The sequence below is a fragment of the Triplophysa dalaica genome, chromosome 10 (assembly GCF_015846415.1).
Source record: "Triplophysa dalaica isolate WHDGS20190420 chromosome 10, ASM1584641v1, whole genome shotgun sequence".
NCBI classification, from domain to species: Eukaryota; Metazoa; Chordata; class Actinopteri; order Cypriniformes; family Nemacheilidae; genus Triplophysa; species Triplophysa dalaica.
This window is the reverse complement of record NC_079551.1, coordinates 8,979,082-9,001,788: the sequence shown is the minus strand read 5'-3', so window position 1 is coordinate 9,001,788 and position 22,707 is coordinate 8,979,082. Positions and strand designations below refer to the sequence as shown.

The 22,707-nt window shown below is 37.2% G+C and overlaps 3 protein-coding genes across 4 annotated transcripts; 1 reads left to right on the top strand and 2 right to left on the bottom strand.

Annotated features, from left to right (window-relative positions):
* Nucleotides 1–1,241: 1,241 nt before the first annotated feature.
* On the bottom strand, nt 1,242–8,067 carry tdrd5 (tudor domain containing 5). Of its 2 annotated transcripts, none has more exons than XM_056757833.1 (16): nt 7,988–8,067; nt 7,214–7,450; nt 6,679–7,092; nt 6,448–6,596; nt 6,277–6,360; nt 6,134–6,190; nt 5,891–6,059; nt 5,628–5,806; nt 5,030–5,244; nt 4,724–4,933; nt 3,539–3,605; nt 3,247–3,444; nt 2,960–3,154; nt 2,745–2,885; nt 1,934–2,108; nt 1,242–1,722 (listed from the first exon to the last, which is right to left on the bottom strand). In XM_056757833.1, the coding sequence occupies exons 2-16, from the start codon at nt 7,440–7,442 to the stop codon at nt 1,535–1,537; spliced, it is 2,670 nt and encodes an 889-aa protein (XP_056613811.1). In that variant the 5' UTR covers nt 7,443–7,450; nt 7,988–8,067; the 3' UTR covers nt 1,242–1,534. The 2 variants fall into 2 exon arrangements, with proteins under 2 accessions (XP_056613811.1, XP_056613812.1); XM_056757834.1 differs by having other exon boundaries at nt 2,972–3,154; nt 7,988–8,066.
* A 4,409-nt stretch (nt 8,068–12,476) lies between these two features.
* Nucleotides 12,477–15,277, top strand: nphs2 (NPHS2 stomatin family member, podocin). The gene is made up of 8 exons (XM_056757835.1): nt 12,477–12,913; nt 12,985–13,088; nt 13,210–13,282; nt 13,679–13,761; nt 14,094–14,297; nt 14,380–14,435; nt 14,516–14,594; nt 14,676–15,277. Exons 1-8 carry the CDS (start codon nt 12,628–12,630, stop codon nt 14,940–14,942), a joined length of 1,152 nt encoding a protein of 383 aa, XP_056613813.1. The 5' UTR covers nt 12,477–12,627; the 3' UTR covers nt 14,943–15,277.
* A 1,826-nt stretch (nt 15,278–17,103) lies between these two features.
* Nucleotides 17,104–22,611, bottom strand: hsh2d (hematopoietic SH2 domain containing). Its single transcript, XM_056758310.1, has 6 exons — nt 20,423–22,611; nt 19,529–19,652; nt 19,258–19,347; nt 18,985–19,150; nt 18,582–18,785; nt 17,104–18,046 (listed from the first exon to the last, which is right to left on the bottom strand). Exons 2-6 carry the CDS (start codon nt 19,618–19,620, stop codon nt 17,534–17,536), a joined length of 1,065 nt encoding a protein of 354 aa, XP_056614288.1. The 5' UTR covers nt 19,621–19,652; nt 20,423–22,611; the 3' UTR covers nt 17,104–17,533.
* Nucleotides 22,612–22,707: the final 96 nt, after the last annotated feature.

Here is a 22,707-nt window from a genome sequence, read left to right as displayed (position 1 = left end):
GCTGTTTTAATAGTCAAGATGTTACTAAATCATGAGTAATGTTAATGTTTTAATGGTTTTCTGTATTTATAATACTAGTTACTAAATCCAGACGTTATTTCCAAGTTCGTGGTGGGAAATATACGCAACAATTCTCCCAACCCAAGAGCTTTAATTGCAAAACCAATGACGTACGTTTGGGGTGGAGTCTAATCTTGAAAGCCTGTCGCACTAATAATGACTATTAAGCCTAACAGAAATACAGTAACATACATGTGTGCTTCTTTAAAACGGAGTCTTTGTCTTGTTTTGCTTTTCGACTTTATCTTTCATTATTTGAGTTGGCAGAGGTTAGCGAAACATCAAACTTCATCAACTGGGAGAAACAGCGTATTTTAAGCTTGAAGAAAAAGAGAGCAGAAAAGCCTGGCATACATTTTGACTGCATGTGATTTGATTTTACAGTTCAATATAATAAAAATTGTAAGAGAAACAATGCAGAAAAGGGTTACTTTCATTTTAAATAACTGGATTTACTTTTAGAAATGAATGACATCTTACAGATACAGCATTCATCGATTTTTGTTACGAGTTGTTTGCCATTTGTGGAGATGTTTTGTTTTTGTAAGAACTAAAAATGAATAGCTTCAAATAGCCAGTTTAAGGTCCAATAGGAAGACATCAGTTTCAGAAGAGCAACGCCCTGACCACCACCCACCAAAGATTTAATTATGTTCTTATTTCAAAAATTATTTATCTTCCATTAAACTTCATTATCTGTATCCAATGCTATTTTTTCTGCAGCATCCAGTCTTCTTTCTTTAAATGAGGTAACATATTACAGTTTTTTTACAAGGCAATTTTACAAATGGCTTAATAAGATGCCATTCACATCTTAAATGTCCAAACAAGGAAAATTTAGACTTGGTTGGTGTCTGTATGCTATGGAGGCATGTTACAGTACGAATGCACTGGAAAACATGACATGCTGTCTGAGTAATTTAATATTTGTCCATGTTCACTGGGACGAGGATCCTCCCACAATGCTATTAGTTTGGTTAAAGATAACATTGCCAAGACCTAAAATAAGGTGGGTGGAATAGAGCGCAGGTATGGTTTATTCAAACAAAGCGGTCTGGAATGTCAGAATGAACTATGATGATTTCTGGTACCGATTACATAATTGAACCATCCTTTTCTTGTACAGATACATGTAAAAATTCCTAAATTGAGGAACGATCATAAATAAAGAATAAATGGAGTGAATTTTTCTTTTTTATCATGCTATTTTATAAAAGCTTAATTTCTTAATGGAAAATCATATCACTGAACAAGGAACATCACAACAAAACTAAAACAACTCACAAACTATTCAAGTCCATAGTCCAAACACGCAAAGAATCACAAATAAAATCAATCCACTACCCAAGAGATATTATGGTAACAAGAACAAATAAATATCTGCACTCCGTATCTTGCCGGAAATATTTCTTGAAATCAGAAACTTTAAGATGTTGCTACAGGAATGAACAAAAATGACAGTTGTATGCTCCGTTCAGGCTTTTTTCTTAGTGCACCACTGATGAAGCATGAGGGGACTGGCAGACAGGCGAGCGCCTGGCCTCAGAGCAAACGGAGACACATGGTGCTGAAACAGCATGTTTGAACGGGGTTTCTCTGAAGAACTGAACAGCTGCAACATGAAGTTGGAAATCTGAGGTTGGATGGGATAAACGGGTAAACCTGGATAAATGAAAAAAACAGTTGGGGGAAGTAGTGGATCGCATGGTCAAAGCGAGCAAAGCAAAATTTCATACTCCCAGATAACTTACTGTACGAGACTAAAGTTGTTTAATACAAACAAAAGTCATTATTCACTTCGTGTCACAACATTATAATTAATTGATAGGCATTTCATTGTGTGCTTTAAATTAGTATATATGATCTGCTTTACCTGCGTAGCTTCTTTTGGTCTGCACCTGGCATGGGGTTTGAGAGGTGCGGAGGGGGATCGGGCTGGCACATCTGGACTGAGCAACTGGTTTGGGCTCAGGTGGAATTCCACACTTCTGTGGTCCATCTACTGGTGCTTGAACAGGTGGATCTGGAGACTCAGGCATTTTATCAGGCTACATGAAAAAAAAAGTATATTTAACAAATGTGGCCACATATTTTGTTATTTAAACGTTTACAATCTGCCTACTTATACTGTGTACTAAAAGCATATAATCTTTTTGTCATCAATCGTTCCAAACCCAATTCAAGATTGACAGTCTATGAATTTGGACGTAGTGCCTTTTTATGAAAGTTCCTTAAATTTAAAGTTAAGCGTGCGTGTGTAAAGTGAGTTACTTTCCCGAACACTCAACAAATATCTTGTAGAAACTTGCCTTTGCTCAGCATGCGTTCTGCTGAATAATTAAGCAAATTAATGTCTGCTGAGATAATAATTAAAATTCTCATCTAATCACAATTAACATCAACTGCATCATCCCACAGGCTTCAGACTGAGAATGACTTGTAATGAGGACGTTAAATGATAAGATCTGAAGAAGAACAACACCTCTGTCGCTCTGAGATAGAACGAAATGAAAGTCTGAATTTGGATATTTTAATAAAAGATCAGATATATTTATATTTTATTGTACCATCTGTAATTCTGTATACTATCAAACTACAATTCAAAATCGAACTTTTACACAAATACCTTCAATGTTCAAAACTTGTGCTTCGAATCAGAATCTAATGACAGCAGACATTCTTACTCGTAATCCTTCTTCTGTCTGGACGTCACTTTGAAGATCCGTCTTAACTGTTTTCTTTTCTTCTGTCCAGCCGTGATCCCATTCATTGCTGGATAACACCGCCTCATTCTGCTGAACCTCAGTCTGTTTTATGTTTTCGCTCTAAAATGAAGTACGAGGTTTCACAAAATGCACTCAAAATATGTTTGTGCGTATGCAGATGTGATATAACTCACGGAGATGTTGACCTCAGGGATGTGAATAAACTCCAGCTCGGGAAGGTCTGAGAATGGATCAACGTCTTTGGAGGGGACCTCGGAGCTCTGTCCATTTGTAGCACCTCGATGAGACGATGAAGATGAAACATGCTCGATGTCCTCAAGCCGATCATTTCCCAGGTAAAAGTTCAGCGGATTGAACTGTCCAGACAACTGGAAGCCACAGCAGAAAAACACAGGAGATCAGATAAGCACAGATGACTTTTATTGACATATGCATAATCAAAATTATTTATCGGCCAGACCAATCCGTAAGTGGTGGTGCAAAGCAGGGCGTGGCCTTCTTCATGTAGGGCGAGGTGTGTGTAAATGTCCTCATCTGTGCTAGTTTCGCACAGGAAGAGCAACAGAAAGTTCTCCTGGTAGCTGTGGACGGCGGCCACCAGAGTGCGGTCGCAGCACATTCTCTGAAAAGAGCCGATGGCTCTCTGAGTCCAGCTGCTCTGTAGAAAAAACATATACTTTAAAAACACAGTCACTGAACAATAAAATGTTAAAATGAGAAAACAAAAGAGAAACTGGAAAAGCATCTCTTACTGTGGAAGGTCGAATTCCGGCTAACATTGATGGGACGGCCTGCGCCGCAAGGTCAGCGTAACACGCTCTGGAGGATTAAGTGAACTGATAATATACAGGGCAAGCAAAGAATATAAAGATCCAAACCAAGGGAAAAACGTTTGGAATCTTACGTTAACGCTTTTTCAATGTGTCCTCAGATATTAATCAAACATACTATTGCCTTGATTTTCTTCGATTTCTCTGATTTATTGCATAATGTTATGCAGTAGGGGGCACTGTTATGCATCTTCTGAGCACAGCAAACCGATCGGAAAACAACCAAATATTCCGTTTTAATTTTCATCTGGACAAAATGCTGTTTTTCATTGTTTTGTCTGAAATGTATTTTTATATGAAACTTATAAATAGCACATTTAAAGCTATACGTTATTGTTATTTTGAACTTAAACTATTATCTCAGTAGTAGAGAACGACTCACAACTCTTAACTGGACGAATTTTACTCATAGCAGCCTCATAGGGGCTACAACCAGACTTTCTGTGTTCGGGTCAGTACACACAGCCCTGCCCATCCCCTGCCCGCAGAAGAGTGGTCCAAACGGTTTCCAAACAACGTTTCTTCATTCACCGGTTTCATCAGTTTAGTAAACAACTTCACATGTATTGCGCTGCACTTGGGGAATGTTATACACCGACATTATTCACGACACTGGTAACAGACAATTACTCTTATTAAGCACATGGAGTGGCTTTAACTGCTGATAAACAAATTGAAGGTCAAATCATCATTTTAAGATTCAGAGTGCTTTCCTTTTATATATGAACTTTTGCCTAATCATACAGCAAAGAATTTTGGGGCACATACAAATCTTATGAATACCCACTGGTGGTGGGTGAGGAGAGACCCCCTCATATGATTGTAAAGTGATTTGCGTGTACAGCGATACACATTAAAGTGATATATAAATGCCTCATTCATTCATTCATTCATAAAAAATGCTGGCGCTGGCAACTTATTTAAAACGCTTGCAGGGGAAGAGTTGAAATAAAAGTGTGTCCAAAAACCAAAATGAGGTCACTGCTTTTTTGAAAGAGTAACAATATACACGTTTGGAATAACAAAAGGGTGTATTAATGAATTGAATAAAAAAAAATACCTTTGTCATTCTAGGTTAAAGAGTTTTTTAACAAATAATGGACTCACTTGAGAAATCGCAGACTGTTTCGTTCCACTTTAGTGATGTCTCCAAAGTCCACATAGTAGACGGTAACTTCAGTGTCACTATGTATTTCATGGATAACCACTCGGTAGAACCACATGTCTCTGGGAGCCACACAGCACACCTGCCCCGGACGGACATAATCATCAGGAAGCCGGTACCTCTCCTTTATATCCGGGCAGGAGTAACAGCTCCTTAAAACATATCAAATCATGTGTGTTCATAAAACAACTGGCATACAAAAGCTAAGTTTAATAAATATAATTTATAAGACCTATGAAAAGTGTTACCTCATTTCAATCATCATGTTCTCCAGAGCTCTGGCCTCCTTGTTTTGGCTGAATCGGACGTAGAAGTGGCTGGGAGACTCGATGTGTTCCACCAGAACCGGCACCAGCTCTCTTTCTTTTCTACGTGTGGGCGGCTTCAGTTTCTGGCAAAGCACAGCATCTGGAGGAACTACCGTCCACTGGCTCACCATCAACAGTGGGAGAAAATCCTCGATCTACAACAACAAGTCACATATTTTATCGATATCACCAGGAAGTCCTAATAGCTGTAATATTTTTGCTTTATTATTATTTTTTTTCCTTGTTTTGATTTCCAACTATGTTGGTTATAAGCATTTTTCCAAATATCTTTCCCTGTGTTCATCAGAGCATAGAAATGAATACAGATTTGGAACAACTCGAAGGCGAGTAAATGATGACATCATTTTCATTTTTGGGTGAACTATCCCTTTAGACACACAATAAATACAGTGTAATGTAAAGAGATGTATTAATGTTCATTTGGTGCACCACATTTATATCTATTCACCTACAATCCGACCTATACAGTGGAGATACACAGATGTTATAATCAATTTCTACTTCAATGGTTCTTAACCTGATGGATGGTTTTATCGGTGACGGTGAGTTCAGAATCCGAATCTTGCGAATCGGTAGATAACTCTTCGTCTTCGCACTCCCAGGCAGACTGAGTACAGCTAAAGTAAAAGCCTTTACTGGAGGCATTCGGGGATTCAGCATCCATACTGGAAGTGGTGTCGTGACCCGGTGATAATTCTGGGCAAAGAAACACAATCACGATCGAAGTAAAATCGTCTAATTCCGTTAGTAACATAACTGAATGCATAAACATGGCAGTACCGGTTTCAGTGGGATCCGTGTCATTTGGTTTGGTCTCTACTATAATCCAGCGGTTCTCGCCATCCTCCGTGCCAGGCTGGAGGGCCAGCGTGTCGTTCAAAGCTCCAACCATCTCCGTCACGCTCAGAAAGCCACACTGGGATACAGGCAACTCCTCGCCGTACGTCCTCTGATCACAACAGATAAACCAAATAAAAATAGAGCAAAGCAAGAAAATCGAGAATAACCCGCTTAATGCAATACCTTGTATTCTTTGGGGAGATTGTGTATGGATATACCATTGCTGTTTTCAGCGACAACCTGAAATTAGATGAACAAAAGCAAGACATCAGATAATAAGATGATATATGACATACGAAGGTGTCATTTTAGCTGTAATGACTGACCTGGCGAATTTTATCCTTTAACTCACGGCATACAGTGCCAGCTGTGCCCTTCTCAAGGATCTGATGTCGGAGCTCCTTCTCAAGCTACAGTATGAAATTGACCAAACGTTCACAATTATGGGTACATTATACATTTTGGAAGAAGTAATTTAACCATTTGGTCATCCAAACCTTCACAACGATTTCTTGAAACGAGTCTTCTGTCTTTAAAGGATCTTGTTTGGGAGCAGTAGGGTGGACTTGTGAAACCTGCTGAGTTTGCTCACATTTTTGTGGTGTTGCAGCTTTATGACTGAGGACCACAGGTTTCACCTTTGCCACTGCGGAGCAAAAAACTAAATCACAGCAAATCGATTTCAACCATGAAACCGTACAAATGATCATAAATAACCAACCACATACGTTGCTTTGAAACACCTGAAATCACGTTCTCTTGCCTGGCGGTGTTTCTCAGCATCAGCTGAGATCCTGTGCGACTCTGCTGCATGACTATGATATCCGTGGCGGCCACCAGCATCTCGGAAATGGAGAAGAATCCGAATTGGGTTATCTGGAGCGGCTTTCCGAACTGCGCCGTATATCTGGACTCTAGGTCTGAAAGTCTGACGGGGCCGTGGGATAGAAGTTGTTTCAGCTGGCTGCGCAGATGAGCTGGCAGCGGTGGTACGGATTGGTTGCGTCTAGGCAGAATGACTGACTGGTGCGGGTAACGGACATGGAAGATCTTTGATTTCCCCTTTCGATGGTTGGCTTTAAATTTGTCCCGCTGCTTGGAAACCAGCTCTTCGATGCCTTTGGTGCTTTCATCTCCAATCGCTTTAAATAATCATAAGCAAGAGTGACGACAATAACAAGGGAATGTTTTTGGTCAAAATAGACAGACACTGTATTTCTATTTACAAAATTCCACATTTTCATCAGACCAGATTGAGATCACCTTTCAAAATGATGCTGCCATCAAGGTTAAATTTCATGCGCACAACATCAGGCATTTCCTTGACCATATCCAAAACACTGTGGAATCCCAGCAACCTGAGCGGCATGGGGTATCCCAACATCAACTGATAGTCCCGCCTGAGCTGCTCTGGGGTCAGGCCATGTTTGGCTGATATCAGAAGAGATCGGACATCCTTCCTCAGACCTGTGAGGAGCTGATCCTGAGTCATCTTGGCACCTAAACAACAGAAATCTGATTATAAGGGATTTAATGGTTATGATGAGAAGTTTATTGGTTTAAATGGAAACTGTAATGGTCTCTACTGGTATTGTGTGGAGTTATATTGGTGGGGTGTTATCTGGTGGAGGGGGGCATCATAATATGGACTAAAGCTCGAATAAGACTGAAACCACACCACATAAAGGAATGCTGTAATGGTTTTAATGGTAACGTTAAACACCTGACGGGTTATAAAGGTTTATAATGTAAACCATCATCATTAGTTTAATGTGTTTTTTTTTTGCAGCAAGGGATGTCAAACGATATTAAATTCAATTTTCAAAATGCGTGAATAAACTCATTTTAGACATCATGAACCCGTGATATTTCGACATGACAGTTTTTTGTTCCTGATTGTCCTCTGTACTGACTTAATGAAAAAGACAATGCGACAATGCACGCGCAAACGTGACAAAGTGTAACGTTATTTGTCGAGTCCAACTGATAAGTCGACATTTATCTCTGGTGTGAATGTGTTTGGCAGAGACGTATTACCTTTATTACCTTTAGTGCAAGAATTAGTTGTTTTGTTGTCGTGAAGTAAACGTTGTTTTATCTCACGCTGACTATTACGCGACGACACACGTGCGTCGTGCGACTACACGCGGCGCTGCGCAAATTGATCGGCGTATGACAATCGAGTATCGCGAGAGTGAGTTGAAGGGCTGTACTTTTGGATCTATCTCGCGATACTTTCCGTAGAGCACGCTGATTTGTCCGAGAAGCGTCGCACACCTGCAAATTAAAATAAAATCGCATCTGTTTTCTACCCTTTCTCGAAACTTACGTAAATTGTCTATTTTGCATAAGAGTTCAAAAAAATTTACATTTACATTTAGTCCTTTAGCAGACGCTTTTTTTATTTATATACACACAACTAGAGGCATACCTATAAGTATTTGATGTTGTTGTTGTGTATGTTCTGCACTAATATATTCGTTTCGGTAACATTTCCTTACTCATGGTGTATATTGTATTTATATTTATTTTTTTATTTTTTTATTGTGTTAAGTTCTTTTTTCATGTGAATGTATACATTGACAAATGACTGGGTCAATGACGTGTTTTGTGTCCAAATTCATTATTTTCCTAAAAAGAATTTGAATAAATACATGTCATATATAAAATGGATCTACAATATGTCCTTTATAAGAAACCCTTTTCATTTTATTGAAATTCAATAGATTTTTTGAGTTTTGGTGTTTGAAAGACCAAAAATGTCAGGTGATGCGACCGTCCGAACATACAAACAGAGAACAAAACTGAGAAATAAATGTTAATTTTCTCAATAAAATTCTTAATAAAATATTTTGGCATGATTTTATGTTAAATTTCTTATATATGAGGGGAAAAATACTCAGTGCTAAATACATTAAATGTATATTATTTTAAATTAATATATGGTCGCACCACCTGACATTTTCTTATTTGTCATTGACCCGACTATGTTTTTAGTTGGTCAAAACAAACACTATTGCTGTGTACAACATGTCTAATTGGCTGGAGAAAAAATGAAAACAAGTTGTTTTGGGATATACATCATTTGTGATTTTTTTATCACCTATCAAAACTGCAAAAAGTCAAGATTCAAACATACTGTCTTAAAACACAGCAATGTTTATTCTGTAAATGCAGACTCATTATATTCGTAGTGTTATTAGGCATGGGTTATTGAGATGCACTATGGCTTACATGTATCAAATAGTATATCATTTACTGAGAATTCACAATGATTACATATCATGTGAATAGTATGTGCATATCGTTGTCAATTGAAAAGAAGAAATGTCATCAGGCAGAGATCATCAGGTCGAACCGGAGCTGGGATGAACATCGGGGTAAACCAGAACTAAATCTATCAGCCTCAGGTGTCCCCGGAAACCCAGGGATGACATATAAAAACAAAAGCTGATATTAGCGTTAAGGTTGTTCACATATACACCAAAATCACCCAAAAATGGACCAATATATTCATAAGCCATATAAGCAAGTGTGTGTATTACATTAAGTAAATGTCATTAAGTAATACTAACAAAGAAAATAAGTATCTGTACTATTTAATCGATTTCAAAATATGACTAAAATGATATCTACATCATATGTGAATATAAAAAAATGGATCATCAGAACTGCCATTTCAATTTGAAGGCCCTTATTTAAAGGGCTCATCGGATTAAAATTAGACTTCCGGGTTTAAATGCTAAAATAGAGTCCCAAGTGCAACTACCACCTCAGAAAATGTTAAAAACAAGAACCCAGTAAGTTTGCTCTGGTGTGCCTTTCCCTCCAAGCATGTGAGCAATCGAGCTGTTCAGATTTTGCTCCTGTTGTGATGTAGAGGGATGCTTTGTCCATAATTGTTTTTTTTCATATGTGTATTGTCTATTCCATTTTTTATTATTTTGTTACCTGTATCTTGTCACATTATGTGAGCTGTTTAGTAAATGTATTATACTACTACAGTATTTCTATGAGGGGAATTCTGGACAGACTTGTCCCACATGATCATCTTGCAATATAGCCTACTTATGTTGATGCCACTAAAGACTACGCTTACTATTGTTAATGTATATTACAGGTATCATATAGTTTAGTCATGGCAGAGAGTTAGACAGTAAACAGAACATTTCAGCCATAGCAGCAGAGATCATTCAGGAATGGGATAAACCATGACTGTTGAAATGACGTTTTATTTTGAAATATGAATGACATTGATTACCCCCACGTTAATTCTGCCATCGTATACTGGTAGTACACCGACAGCTGCAAAAAATCAGAATTTAGCCCTTTGGTAGGTAAACACCTTAAAACGGCTGGCTGGCAGACCAAATCAGTCCTGACTCCCTAGTCACCGGGATTTTCCACTCCAATCCGTGCACATTATCAAGTCATAAACGTTTAAATACAGCATATATGTAACAATGCGGACAATGTATATAAACACAAGCAATCATTACATAGTATAAAGAAGAGGCCATTATCATTTCTTAGTATAACACACATTTTAGACCGCCACTAGTCGCCATGTTAGCTCCCTGAATCTTAGTGCAGAGCAAAACGTGATTGGCTGAATTTAGAATGTGGCCTATTGGACAAAAAAAGTGGAAGTTAACCGATTGGCTTGCGTAGATAGTGGGCGGAGTCCACCTATTTATGGATTTTGCACACGATTTGAAGTTAGAAATGTTTCAAAATCCACAAATCCACAGAGAGCAATCCACAAATGTGTGCACTGATCCACAAATGTGTAGACTGACCAACAAATGTGTAGACTGACCAACAAATGTGTAGACTGATCCACCAATGTGTAGACTGATCCACAAATGTGTAGACTGATCCACAAATTCGTGCAGCGATTCACAAATGTGCAGAAAGCGATCAACAAATGTGAAGAAAGCGATCTTTAAAATACTTTTAAAATATCTTTAAAATAAATGGTAAATAATTTTTATTTGCAAATCTCATTGTATTTATTTGTGAATTCCATTTGAAGAGCTCTTTTCCAAAACGCAATTAAAAAAAAAAATGAGTTTGTCATGCCATTTTGCTGTGTACACAACCTATTCACTGCTCCATCAATGTTTCATGTCAAATCGCTATATTTCCTTGTTTAAAATGTACTGCAAGATGCAGTTTCTTTCCAAAACGCTAGAAATCCCGAACCTGTTTTTAGCCTAAATGCATATGTCCCCTCAACCAATCAGAATTCGCTCGTTAGTGGTATTTGAATGTGTTATTTCTAAATTATTAATGTATTTGGTGGAAAATATTGAAACATGAAATTTTTAATATTTATTTTATGTTACTATTTAGTTTGTTACTATTTATTTTATTTGGCTGTTATTTGTTTCATGCATTTGCATTTATTTGATTTATATTAATTTATAGTAGTATAGTAGAGTCCATGATGTCATATGTTTCATGTTCTCATGTTTGTTTGTTTTTAAAAATGGAATAAACCAACATTTAAAAAAAAAGGATGGATTATAGCGTTTTGAAAAAAATTTGAATTTATAATCGACAATATTGTTGTTTCATTTAACAATCATTGTTTAACATGTGCAGACTGAGCCAACAGACCATTTTAACAGGATAAATTGAATATAAACAAAATGTATGGGTCTAGGTAAGAAAATGTCATTTTCATGAAGGCTATTAAAATGGATTTATAGCGTTTTGGAAAAGAGCTCTTCATTTATTTTTCTGGAACATCTAACATGTATTTATGTTTCGCTTTTTGTGCATATATGGATTTAAAAAATGTTTGTGAAATTCTCTATATTTATTTGCGAATCGTAGTTTATTTATTCAGAATAATGAAACAAATGTGACCCCATAGAACCATGACAAAAATTAAGCAGGGGTAGGCTACAGGCTAGCTGTAGGCTACAATAAATACATATAAAAAATATATGGTTGTTAAACCATACGAAAAGTGACATACAATTTGTTTTATTGTAATGCAAGAACAGTTTAAAAAAAAAGTTTGAAGTATTTTTAGTTCAATATTTTCAAGCATCATTAAAACCAAACATAAAACATCACTTAAACACTATAAGCTTAATGGATAAAATACACAAAGAATAGATTAATAACTCTGCAACTTTAACATCATCTACATTTTATTTTCATTTATCTCAACAATCAGAAGTATTGACTTGTCAAATATGTAAATATTTAAATTTTCTCACCTATTTATTCTTATACATTTTTTAAAGTTTACAGACTTATATAGACACTCTTTTAGCCAGCAGATTATATTTTTACACAACGTTATTTATATTTATCTTTATCTAAGATGATTTTATAAAAAATAGACAACCATTATTTAAAGAGTTACAAACTCCATAAAGGTTTATTTATCTGTTTTTGACATAAAACATTTAGAAAGCAGTCAAATTCGTGTTACATTAAAATAACACTTTTGCATTCAGCACCCCTTACAAAACATGTGTGGGATGTTAGCCACTTTAATGAATTCGTTAGACGTACATGCAGACTCCTCCATCTTCAAATGAACCTTCACAGAGATACTCCCCCTTCTAAAGATCCAAGAGCACAGAAACACCACGCATCACACACCAAACCAACACCACACACAACATTCTCCTCTCAGCGATTGCTGGATACTTCCCATGAAGATGGAGAAGAGATCAGAGACATCCCAGCATTCTTCCAAATCTGGAGCGTCACCTTCATCTAAGGAGAGGAAAACGAAGGCACCCAAATCCGTAAAACTCCAAGAGCCTCAAAAAAGAAAAGAGCGAGAGAAACCTGACATTTCAGAAGAAGGACGTGAAGCCAAAGATGCTCAAGTCATCTCGAGAAGCACTGTTGTAAATGTGGATACTGTAAGAGAACGTGTTAAAGAAGAGAGAGAGGAGTTATTGGGTTTACTTGAGACTGAGGGACATGGAGAAGGTACAGTAAGCGTGGACAAGAACACTGTGAAACATGGAGAACCAAAGGTTATGTTTAATTTTCCTCTACAGGACTGAAGAAGCGCTACCTTGGAGTTTGTGAGATGATTCTGGTGGTTTTGGTCCTTTCACTGGTTGTTTTCTTCTTTCCTGTTTCAATTTGGTTCTGTTTAAAGGTACGTTCAACATATACCATTACTCCTATAACTTATATTAACTTTTTATTACTATATATATATATATATATATATATATATATATATATATTTTTTTTTTTTTTTTTCATCTTGTTTTAAGATTGTGCGAGAACACGAACGAGCTGTCGTTTTTCGATTGGGGCACTTGTTGCAAAAAAGACCCAGGGGTCCAGGTATTGTTTGAAACTATTGTATTTTGACATTAAAGAGATGGTTCAACCAAAAATGAAAATTCTGTCATCATTTTTCACCCACATGTCATTCCAAACCTGTATGACTTTATTTCTTCTACAGAACACAAAAGAAGATATTTTAAAGAACGCTGATAACCAAACAACATTGACTTCCTTACAAAACCACTGAGACATTTCTCAAAATATCTTCTTTTGTGTTTCACAGAAGCGACATATACAGATTTAGACTGACAAGAATGAATGATGACAGAATAATTCTGACAGAATAAAGGGCTTAAACACCCCTTTAATGCATGACATATGTTTGCAGTTTTGTTAAGAAATTATGAGACTGATCATTTTCTTAATCATAGGGTTTTTTCAATTTTCATTCAGGGTTGATGTTTCATCTTCCATTTCTGGATGTCTGCCAAATAGTGGACATTCGTCTGAAGATGTTAAAGATCCCTGCTCACGTGGTAAGTCCACAGCATTCGAACATTCTGTTTTCTGAGACCACCTTCATGTCATTTAGTGAAGTGCACTAAAAAGCTGACTACCACAAATGGCATCCCTCTGACACATACAGTGTGTAAACATGTGGGACACAACTTGTTTTAAGAGATTGCAGGCTGAAAAAAACGGACTAATAAGCATTTTATATCAATGCTGGTCGAAGAGATTTTTTATCATTTGAAGTATCATTCGTGTCTTTTGCACAGACAAATCCTTAAGGCCATATATCACTACCGATAATAGTAAACTATAATACTAACTTTGCATTAATCCTTTGTTGATATTACATTCACAGGTGGTGACCAAAGACTTGGTGTGCACTGAAGTGAGTGCGGTATGTTACTATCGTATCGAAAATGTGTCCGTGTGTTACTCCTCGCTCGCCGCCTTCCCGTCTGTGCTGCAGGCGCTGGCTCAAGTCTCGGTAAGAGAGATACTGGCCCATCATACCTTCTCCGACATTCTGCTGGAGAGAAAACAAATCGCACAGGAGATCCAGGTAAGCCTCACCAGGTATAAAATCAGGGACTGCATAAGTTAGTTCTTCGCCAGAAGTCTCAAGAAGTTGGTTTGTCTTGCAGGTTAATTTAGATTCTGTGACCTGCAGATGGGGAATCAAGGTGGAAAAAGCAGAGATGTGAGTAAAATACAGATGATGCCTTAAATAAATGTTTCATTTTTATATGAAGTAATGCAAAGCTATTGTCGATGGTGCAGAGAGGAGATCAGTCTTCCAACAGAGCTGCAACGCAACTTTGCCGTGGAAGCTGAAGCCAGACGTCAAGCACAGGTTAAAGTAAGGCAAAATGTTGAGTTCGAACCTTGAATCTATTAGTTAAAAGCCCTGCTCTTTAACCACTGTCAAATTGTGTTGCAGGTGATTGCCGCAGAAGGAGAGAAGGCGGCTTGTGAGGCACTGAAGTCTTCCGTCGAGTCTCTTTCCGGGTCTCCGCTGGTCGTGCATCTCCGAATTCTGCAACTTCTTCACAGTCTGCGCTCTGAGCAGCCGGCTGTGGTCCTCAACATACCTCCTAATGTCCTGAGCCAATCTATAGACATCACCAGTTTAACCAGAACGGCCAATCAAAGCCTGACCCCGGCGGACGACTCGGAAGAGAGCACTAAAGACTCGCCCATGATGTAGAGACAATATGCATGCCAAGATATTTCAGACCAGTTTTTTTGCACGTTTATTCAATGTTAAAGGGATGCTTCACCCAAAAATGAAAATTCTGTCATCATTTACTCACCTTCGAGTTGTTCCAGATCTGTCAAAATTTCACTGTCCTAGAACAGAGAAAAAATATTTGGATGAATCCTAATAACCAGACAGACTATTAAAAATGGAATTTCATTTCTTCTGAAACAGGAAGTTAGGGCAGGGCATATTAAGGCATATTAATTTTAAAGCGTTTAGTTTACTTCATGAAAACGTTTAATGTTGTTCACTTTTCTTATGTCATATCACTTTATACACACACTTTCCTTTGATGCAGCATGCTGTTTAATAAACTAACACTCATAAAATATGTCTGTTTTGTTCTCACCTCTTGTAAAGACGTAATAAAATGACAAAGTGTGCGCAACATTTTAAATACAGTCCAAATAATTTATTTTACACACAATTGAGGTCTGGGATCAAGATTAGTGTCGTTTTTGTGCTCATAAAAAGCACCTCTGTTATTATATACTTTTAACTTGGGCTGTTTCTGAACAAGATAAAACAAGATTTACATCTGGCCCTTTTCCATTCCAAAAAGAATCTAATGAAAATATAAGTGACTTGCCTGAAGGTTGACGCTCGGGTCTTTTTCAAATAGGCTACAACATTTTGTGGAAAGAAAACAAGTCCATAATCAAACCAATCCTTAGCGGATATCTGAAATGTTCAAAACGGTCCTTGGCAGCTTTACCAATCTAAACACCAGCTTTAAAAAAAGATGAGTGTTTTGTAATTATGATTCATGATACATAATAATAAAAAAACTCTTAATATCACCAATAAGCATGTCAAAAATGTTAATACCTTCAGAGTAGTCAGTAAAGAGTGAAAGCAAATTTTCAATGTAGAAATTTCACCCAACGTCAATTCTGGGAATGTTGTAAAGTGAATTTGCCTAAAATAACAAATTAAAGAGGTTAAATTGTGCAATTGTAAAGAAAGCTTAGGATATCTTACCCCTTTTTTAACTTTTTCAAATGGGAAAAGCAACAATATCTTAGGCCCACTTTTCCGGTGGACGCATGATTATGAGCACCATCTTTAAATGCTGGTTTACATATAATATATGGCCATTGAACAAGCAAGCTTTCAAGAGTCCAAAATCTAAAACTAATGAAATAATACTTTTGATCTTTCAAATGTTTAATCTCTCCGAACAATGAGCCAGGCAGGAGAGATCTCATCACCAGGATCTTCTCCAAAAACCTATAATGAAACCATTAAAATTACATTAAAACAGTTGATCTCATGCATTTTAAAAGCTAGTGTAATGCAAAGCTGCTCATAAATGTGCTCTGCAACTAATGTTGGCATACATGAGTCCATGTTTAACGTACAGATTTGTATCATTTCGAGTTTTAACCAGAATCCCTCCAGGGATGAATGTGTAAGTGTTACATTTCAATGACAAAGGCCTTTTATACTTACTTTCGGTACATAACATTGGTTTTACAATTAATTTTACTTTTCTATTTTAAATTTTGTCAATGGCTTTACATTGCCTCAACTACCTAAAATAAGTATATGGGTCAACTTCAATTCTACCACTTAAGACAGCTAAAAAGTTTTACAGCATAACCATGCGCTCTTATAATATTTATTAAACATAAAAAGATTATCATACAAATAAATATTGATAGTGATTTTCCTCAGGATTCCTAGTGTGTCTTTGTTTTCTCTTGTGCTGATGTTTTGTTTCATGTGAGCACATGGCCTGGTTGACAGCCTGCTTTCTTGTCATAGTGGCGTGCCCCCTCCCCCTCATTACCCTGTTAATCATCAGGTTATTCATTCTTTTCATCTGGTTCTGCTCATTGTCTCCTGTTCCTCATTTTGTCTTTTATATCCTTTCCTTTATATTCCCTGTGTTTCCCTTGTCCTGTGTCAGATAATTTTTTATGTTTCCCCTTACGCCAGATCTTTTATATGACTGCCAGTCGCCCTAGCCTTGTCCCTATAGTTTACTGTTTCTCCTCTCCCCCCTTGTTTCATCACTACCTCCAGTGACCTTTGCCTCAAGCCTTGACATGTGGGTTGCTCTCAGGCCTTGATGTGTGGAAGAAAAATCTGGTAGTTCCATGGCATTCTTTAATTGTTTTATTTCACATTTTGAAACTGCCAACAGTTTTCTCTTTATATAGGTTGTCTGTCAGCACAGGTTTAAAGCAGCAAAGCTTTCTTTTTGTGGAGAAAAATTTACAAAAATGTTTTATTCCAAAGTGTCACATTGAAGGAAGCAATTATTAAAATCCGCAAGTATATTCAAATTTATGCCCACAGGCACAAAACAACAACACACACTGTCATTTTACCATTTTGAACAGGTTTGTCCAGATCACAAACTTCAGTGCATTGTCTGCAAAATGTTGTGACACAAATTGAAATGACAGCATGGCTACACGCCCAGAACATAATAACAATGAAAAAAACAATGAGAGATGTTGTGACAACCGTGCGATCAAACAAAATATGTTCGAATACATGCTTGAATGGAACCACCCGTATGTTTACACCTAGAAACCGGGTGCAAACGGGGGTGGATTTGAGTACTCTACGGGTATTTTACTATCAGCAATGTTGGGAATACCATCAGATGTTCTGAGGGACGCAACCGGGCAGTTTTCAATCAGCCTGAGGTAGTCGTTTCCCGTCGGTTGCCGAGAGTTGGAAGCAGAAAATGCGGAAGACTCGTCGCAACCATCTTTGAAAATATCCTCATAAGTGTGTTCATCGCACTGGCTGTGCTTCTTCTTCAGCTTTCTCTTGATTTGTGCCAGGCCCATGATGGCATTTTTCGTCTGTTTTTGTTGGTTACGGTTGGTTCCTTTATCTTCAGAGGGTGTGATGGGCGCGTTCTGATGTTTTTCAAGGCATCCCTTTGTCGGCCCTTGTGATCTGTCTACCTCAACGGTAGCGGTTCGATGACTTGGCAAGCCATCTCTAGGTGGTAACTGTGGTGGTGTGTCTGAAGATGTGGAGATATTATGTATCGTTCTAGGCTTTGGAACAGGCTTTGTTGGCAGTTCCTAAAATGGACGTGGCACAAACCAAGGTTATGGTTTAGTAAAACTACAACTATTAACGCATCTATGTTCATTGAAATCATATAAAATATTTTTTTTAAACTTTGAAATGTTTACTCAACAATTTACTGATACAAGTTGAGGCATTCATTTATTAATTGAAAATAAAAACTATACTAACTCTGAAACTGAAATAACTTATAAAGCAATATAAAAAATAAACACATTGATAATAAAATGGTTAAACATTAACTAAAATTAACATGAAAACTACAAATATAAAACTACAGGCTAATAAAAAACAATATTGTAAAAAAAACTACAACAAAACTTAAAAATAAGACTATAGTACAAAATTACTCTCGATTGAGAATGTTTTGTGACTTAATAAAACGTGTCACGTGTATATCCACAGGCATAATTTGTTACCATCAATAGAAAAAAGCATTCCTCTAAACTTCAAGACACCAAATGTAATCCTATACACCACAAGAAAATCTGTTCAATTCAAATTTTGATATTGATGTTGATATATTACCATGCTCTGTAGATTTACACTGGCCAGTTCTGTCTCCAGGCTGGGATAAATTCCTGTGGTGGGACTTGTTGCTTGTGTAGATGATTTGTTTCGGATGGGCAAGCTTGGGTTGTGTTCTGTTGAGGAATTCATCCATGCATTCGGCTCAGTGTTGATGTTTTTCCTTTGAGGAAACAGCAACTCCGCATAACTATTTTTATCAGCCTGTGAACAAAGAGAGTCATTATTAAAACTTTTACAAATGACAGATTATGACTAATGTTGACAGAGCAAACAAACAGTGGCGGATGGTTCCTTAATTTGTATTTTAAAATTTCCCAGTCAAAGTTCATAGCAACTGATCATTTGACTATCACACTTTGAAACAATGACCTTTGGGAAAAAACATGTACGGAAAAGTAACCTGTTCGCAAGCCACGGTTAGCAGTTGGCAGTAGGGGGCAATGGGGATCCTGCGGTGGAAGGCCACCAGATCGTGAAGGGAACTATATTGATGTTTCTCGCCCACTATCTCATACTGGTTATCCGATAACAAGTCAATCATGAAGTGTCTGCAGCGGTCCTCATCACTAGAGGAGAAACATCATTTTTGGAGACCTTCATTGTGTTTGTTTGATCTGGGTTAGTTAAACTTTATGTTTACTTTAGATAACTAAGCACATTCAAAGGAACTTACCGATATGATAACGTGTATCCCACCCTGCTCTCGCTAACACGAATCAGGAAGTAACCGGCTGGTTTGCACATTAACATTTCCTCCGCAGCCCTGTGAGATAATAACAGTATCAGTCTGGTTGATGTTCTCAAATGCTCAGGAACCTGATTTTCTGCTCTGTGACATCACTGTGTTTATGATGAAACAAGATGATACATACTCCATGAGCGTTTATGCATTTGTTACACAATCTGCTTGCTTATATTCATGACATAACAAAACTGCCGCTTACTTCCTGGAGATGATCCCGTGGAACCATTCGGGAACAATTCCGTTCTTCAAAACGCAGCTACGGTGGGATTCTGTAAACCAGCTGAACGCCATGACATCCGGTCAATCCTGGTGGCGGAAATAATCTGATGGACAATTATATGCTTTTAGTTATTAACATTTGTTTGGACACACCTAGAGTAGTCTTTCTTTATTATTACGATTATCTAAATTTTTTATCATCACAAAAACATTCGGCACATTTAGGGAATTCAGTCAGTTTCTCATGAAGCTATGTGTCTGGGCAGGTTTGGTATTAGATTACAGAAAGTGTTCACACGTGTATAATGGACGTTTGTTGTCTGCTTTCCATCCCTATTAAAATGAGGATATAAATAGCCTATTGGTTAAAAAATGTGGAATTACAATAGTTGTAACATTTGAGAATAAGCAAAAAGCATTTATTTTTCAAACACAATACAAATTTGATGAGTAAAATGAATATATTACTGTGTAAACGAATGTATAAAAAAGTCCTGAAAACATGTGAGAGGCAATAGCATGCATTATTCATAATGCTGTCCAGGCGATAACTGTTCAACGATTAACAGATTATATGATTTGACTCAATAGAGTACGAAATGGCGCGTGACCTCAACATTTTTAAAGCTAAAGTACGATCTACAGTATTTTATGGAGCACATAAATGAGAATTTACACGTAAAAATGATCTGACACAAATCAGATATTATAAACATTAATGCACTATAGGTTTTCGTATCATTATGACTAATGTACTACAGAAGCATATGATCCATCTGTAAACCCAGAAAACCTGGGATATTACAAACAAATTGTATTAGTTGGCTATATATAAAATACAATAAAGTTGTGTAATGTGTTAGAAAGCGCTTACCTGTCGAGGCAAACGGCTCGGTAGCGCAGACCAGGTGAGCTCACCTGTTTAAATTCAGAGGTGTGGTTTCAACGAGGTAAACATCCAAGCATACGTACAAATCTGTATTTAGAAGATCAATCAGCATCCGATTATAATAAACGACCGTCTGTCACGTTTACAGACGTAAATTGTTGTTTCGTGCTGGACTAATCTTGTACGATCTTATAAATATTCATGACGACGTTCGGTAATTATATTTGAAGCGTCCAGTCACGTGTGCTAATTAATATTCAGGAGGCTTACCAGCACGACGCCATTACGCACTAGTCACGTGTCTAATTAACATTCATGAGCGCACGGTATCGCTTTCGTTTCGCCCAAAGTAGTTTTTTTATTTCAAAACGAACTTTGTTTTTTGTGGGTCTGAAAGATACGAAGTTCCATGATATGTATATTGGATAAATTCATGATTTTTTAAATATAATGTATGAAGCTATTTACGAAACACAAAATATATTTTTTATACAAATTTATTACAGAAAGTGGAAAGGAATCTTCTGAGGCATTTTAAAAATGGACAAAAAAAAAAGCAACAAATGCATTCACACACACGCATACAACAAAAAGATTAAAAAGATATTTCTTTGGTCTTTATTTTGGTCCTCATTTTGTGGTGGGCCCACCAAATCCAGCTCTCAGAACTTTGGGTAAGTTATTCCACATTCCCAGGGGCCCGTTTCAATAAGGAAGTTCAACCAACACTGAGTTAAAATCTGAACCCTGAGTTGATTTACTCAGAGAATCGTTACTCTGAGTTTTCAGTTTCAGAACAGCTGATTTGAGTTAGTTTAATCAACCCTGAGTCAGTTCACTCTAGGTTACGCGCGTGCAGCATGGCGATGAAAAGCCATCATCAATTGAGTGAAGATAGCACGATTCACCATGGCAACGGCACGTGACAAAAAGCGCTCTGTTCATTTCTCGCCAATCAAATTGAAGGAACTGTTACAAGCGTATAGTGAATATGAGCAGATATTTAGAAAAAAGTGCAACACAGCCGCAGCAGCAAAAGAAAGAGAGTTGGCGTGGGAGAAAAGTGCTTCACGTGTTAATGCGCAAGTTTATATGTCAATCACTTTTATATTTATTTTGTTGAAACTGTGAAAATGTAAATTATATTTAACTCTCTTGTTCTCATGTAGGTGAAATCCTTCTGCAATAAAAAGATCTTGGCAGCAGCTGAATATGAAATATACGACGGCGTCGTAAAAAAAAAGATTTCGAGAATAAAGTCGAAATGTTACGAGAATAAAGTCGAAATGTTACGAGAATAAAGTCGAAATGTCAAAATCTGACATGAACTACGAATTAACTCACTGATTCAGATGACGTACTTAAACATAATTTAAACTCTTAAACTACAACTTTCACGAAAATAAAATACGTATTACGACGAGTTTATTCTCGTAACATTTTGACTTTATTCTCGTAATCTTGAATTTATGTTATTTTTAACGTGGCACTAAAACGCCGTGGTAGAAATACAATAACATCATTCATTCAGGAAAGTTTAAAGAAATAAAATAGTCTTGCTAGTAGGATGACTGATTGGGAAATGTTAAATATACTTCTTAAACTGGCCTTAAAAGTTAAGATAAAACGTCCAAACGGGGCCTCAGAATTCTCTCCCGACATAAATATAATTCTGTGCGAATTAATGCAGCTTCCTCATCTATGGGTTCATGAATAAACGAACATGCTATTTTAAGTTCTGTGTGACTAAATAGAGCGCGATTAGGAACTCTAATCAATAAACATATGACGTATGTCATTTCAACCCGCTCGCGCTTCGAAAAGGGGGCGGAGATTGTAACAAACCCTGCGTTTGCGGAATAAAACCTGCTCCCGACCAGGTTAGGTTCACGGAGTAGGTTACTCTGGTTACTCACCCGGAGTATAAGATACCTCGATTTCTGAAATGGGCTTGACTTACTCCGCGGTCGCGGGTTTGACATTCCTCGCGTTCTGAAACCAAAAACCCTGAGTATTCCGTTTTCTGGGGTTGACTTACTCGGAGTTTGCACTTACCCTGCTTTCTGAAACGGGCCCCAGGTGACTGTAACTGAATGTGAGTAACTGTTAAGGCCTTTTATTATGTACAGACCTAATGTTTTATTAACGTACATAATAAAAGTTGTTACCCGACAGCACTGAATCAATACAACTATCTTGTCTCAAAATCATTTATATGTTCCTCATGATAAAAGAGGATGAAGTTGCAAGTTGCATTTGCAGATAGCAAG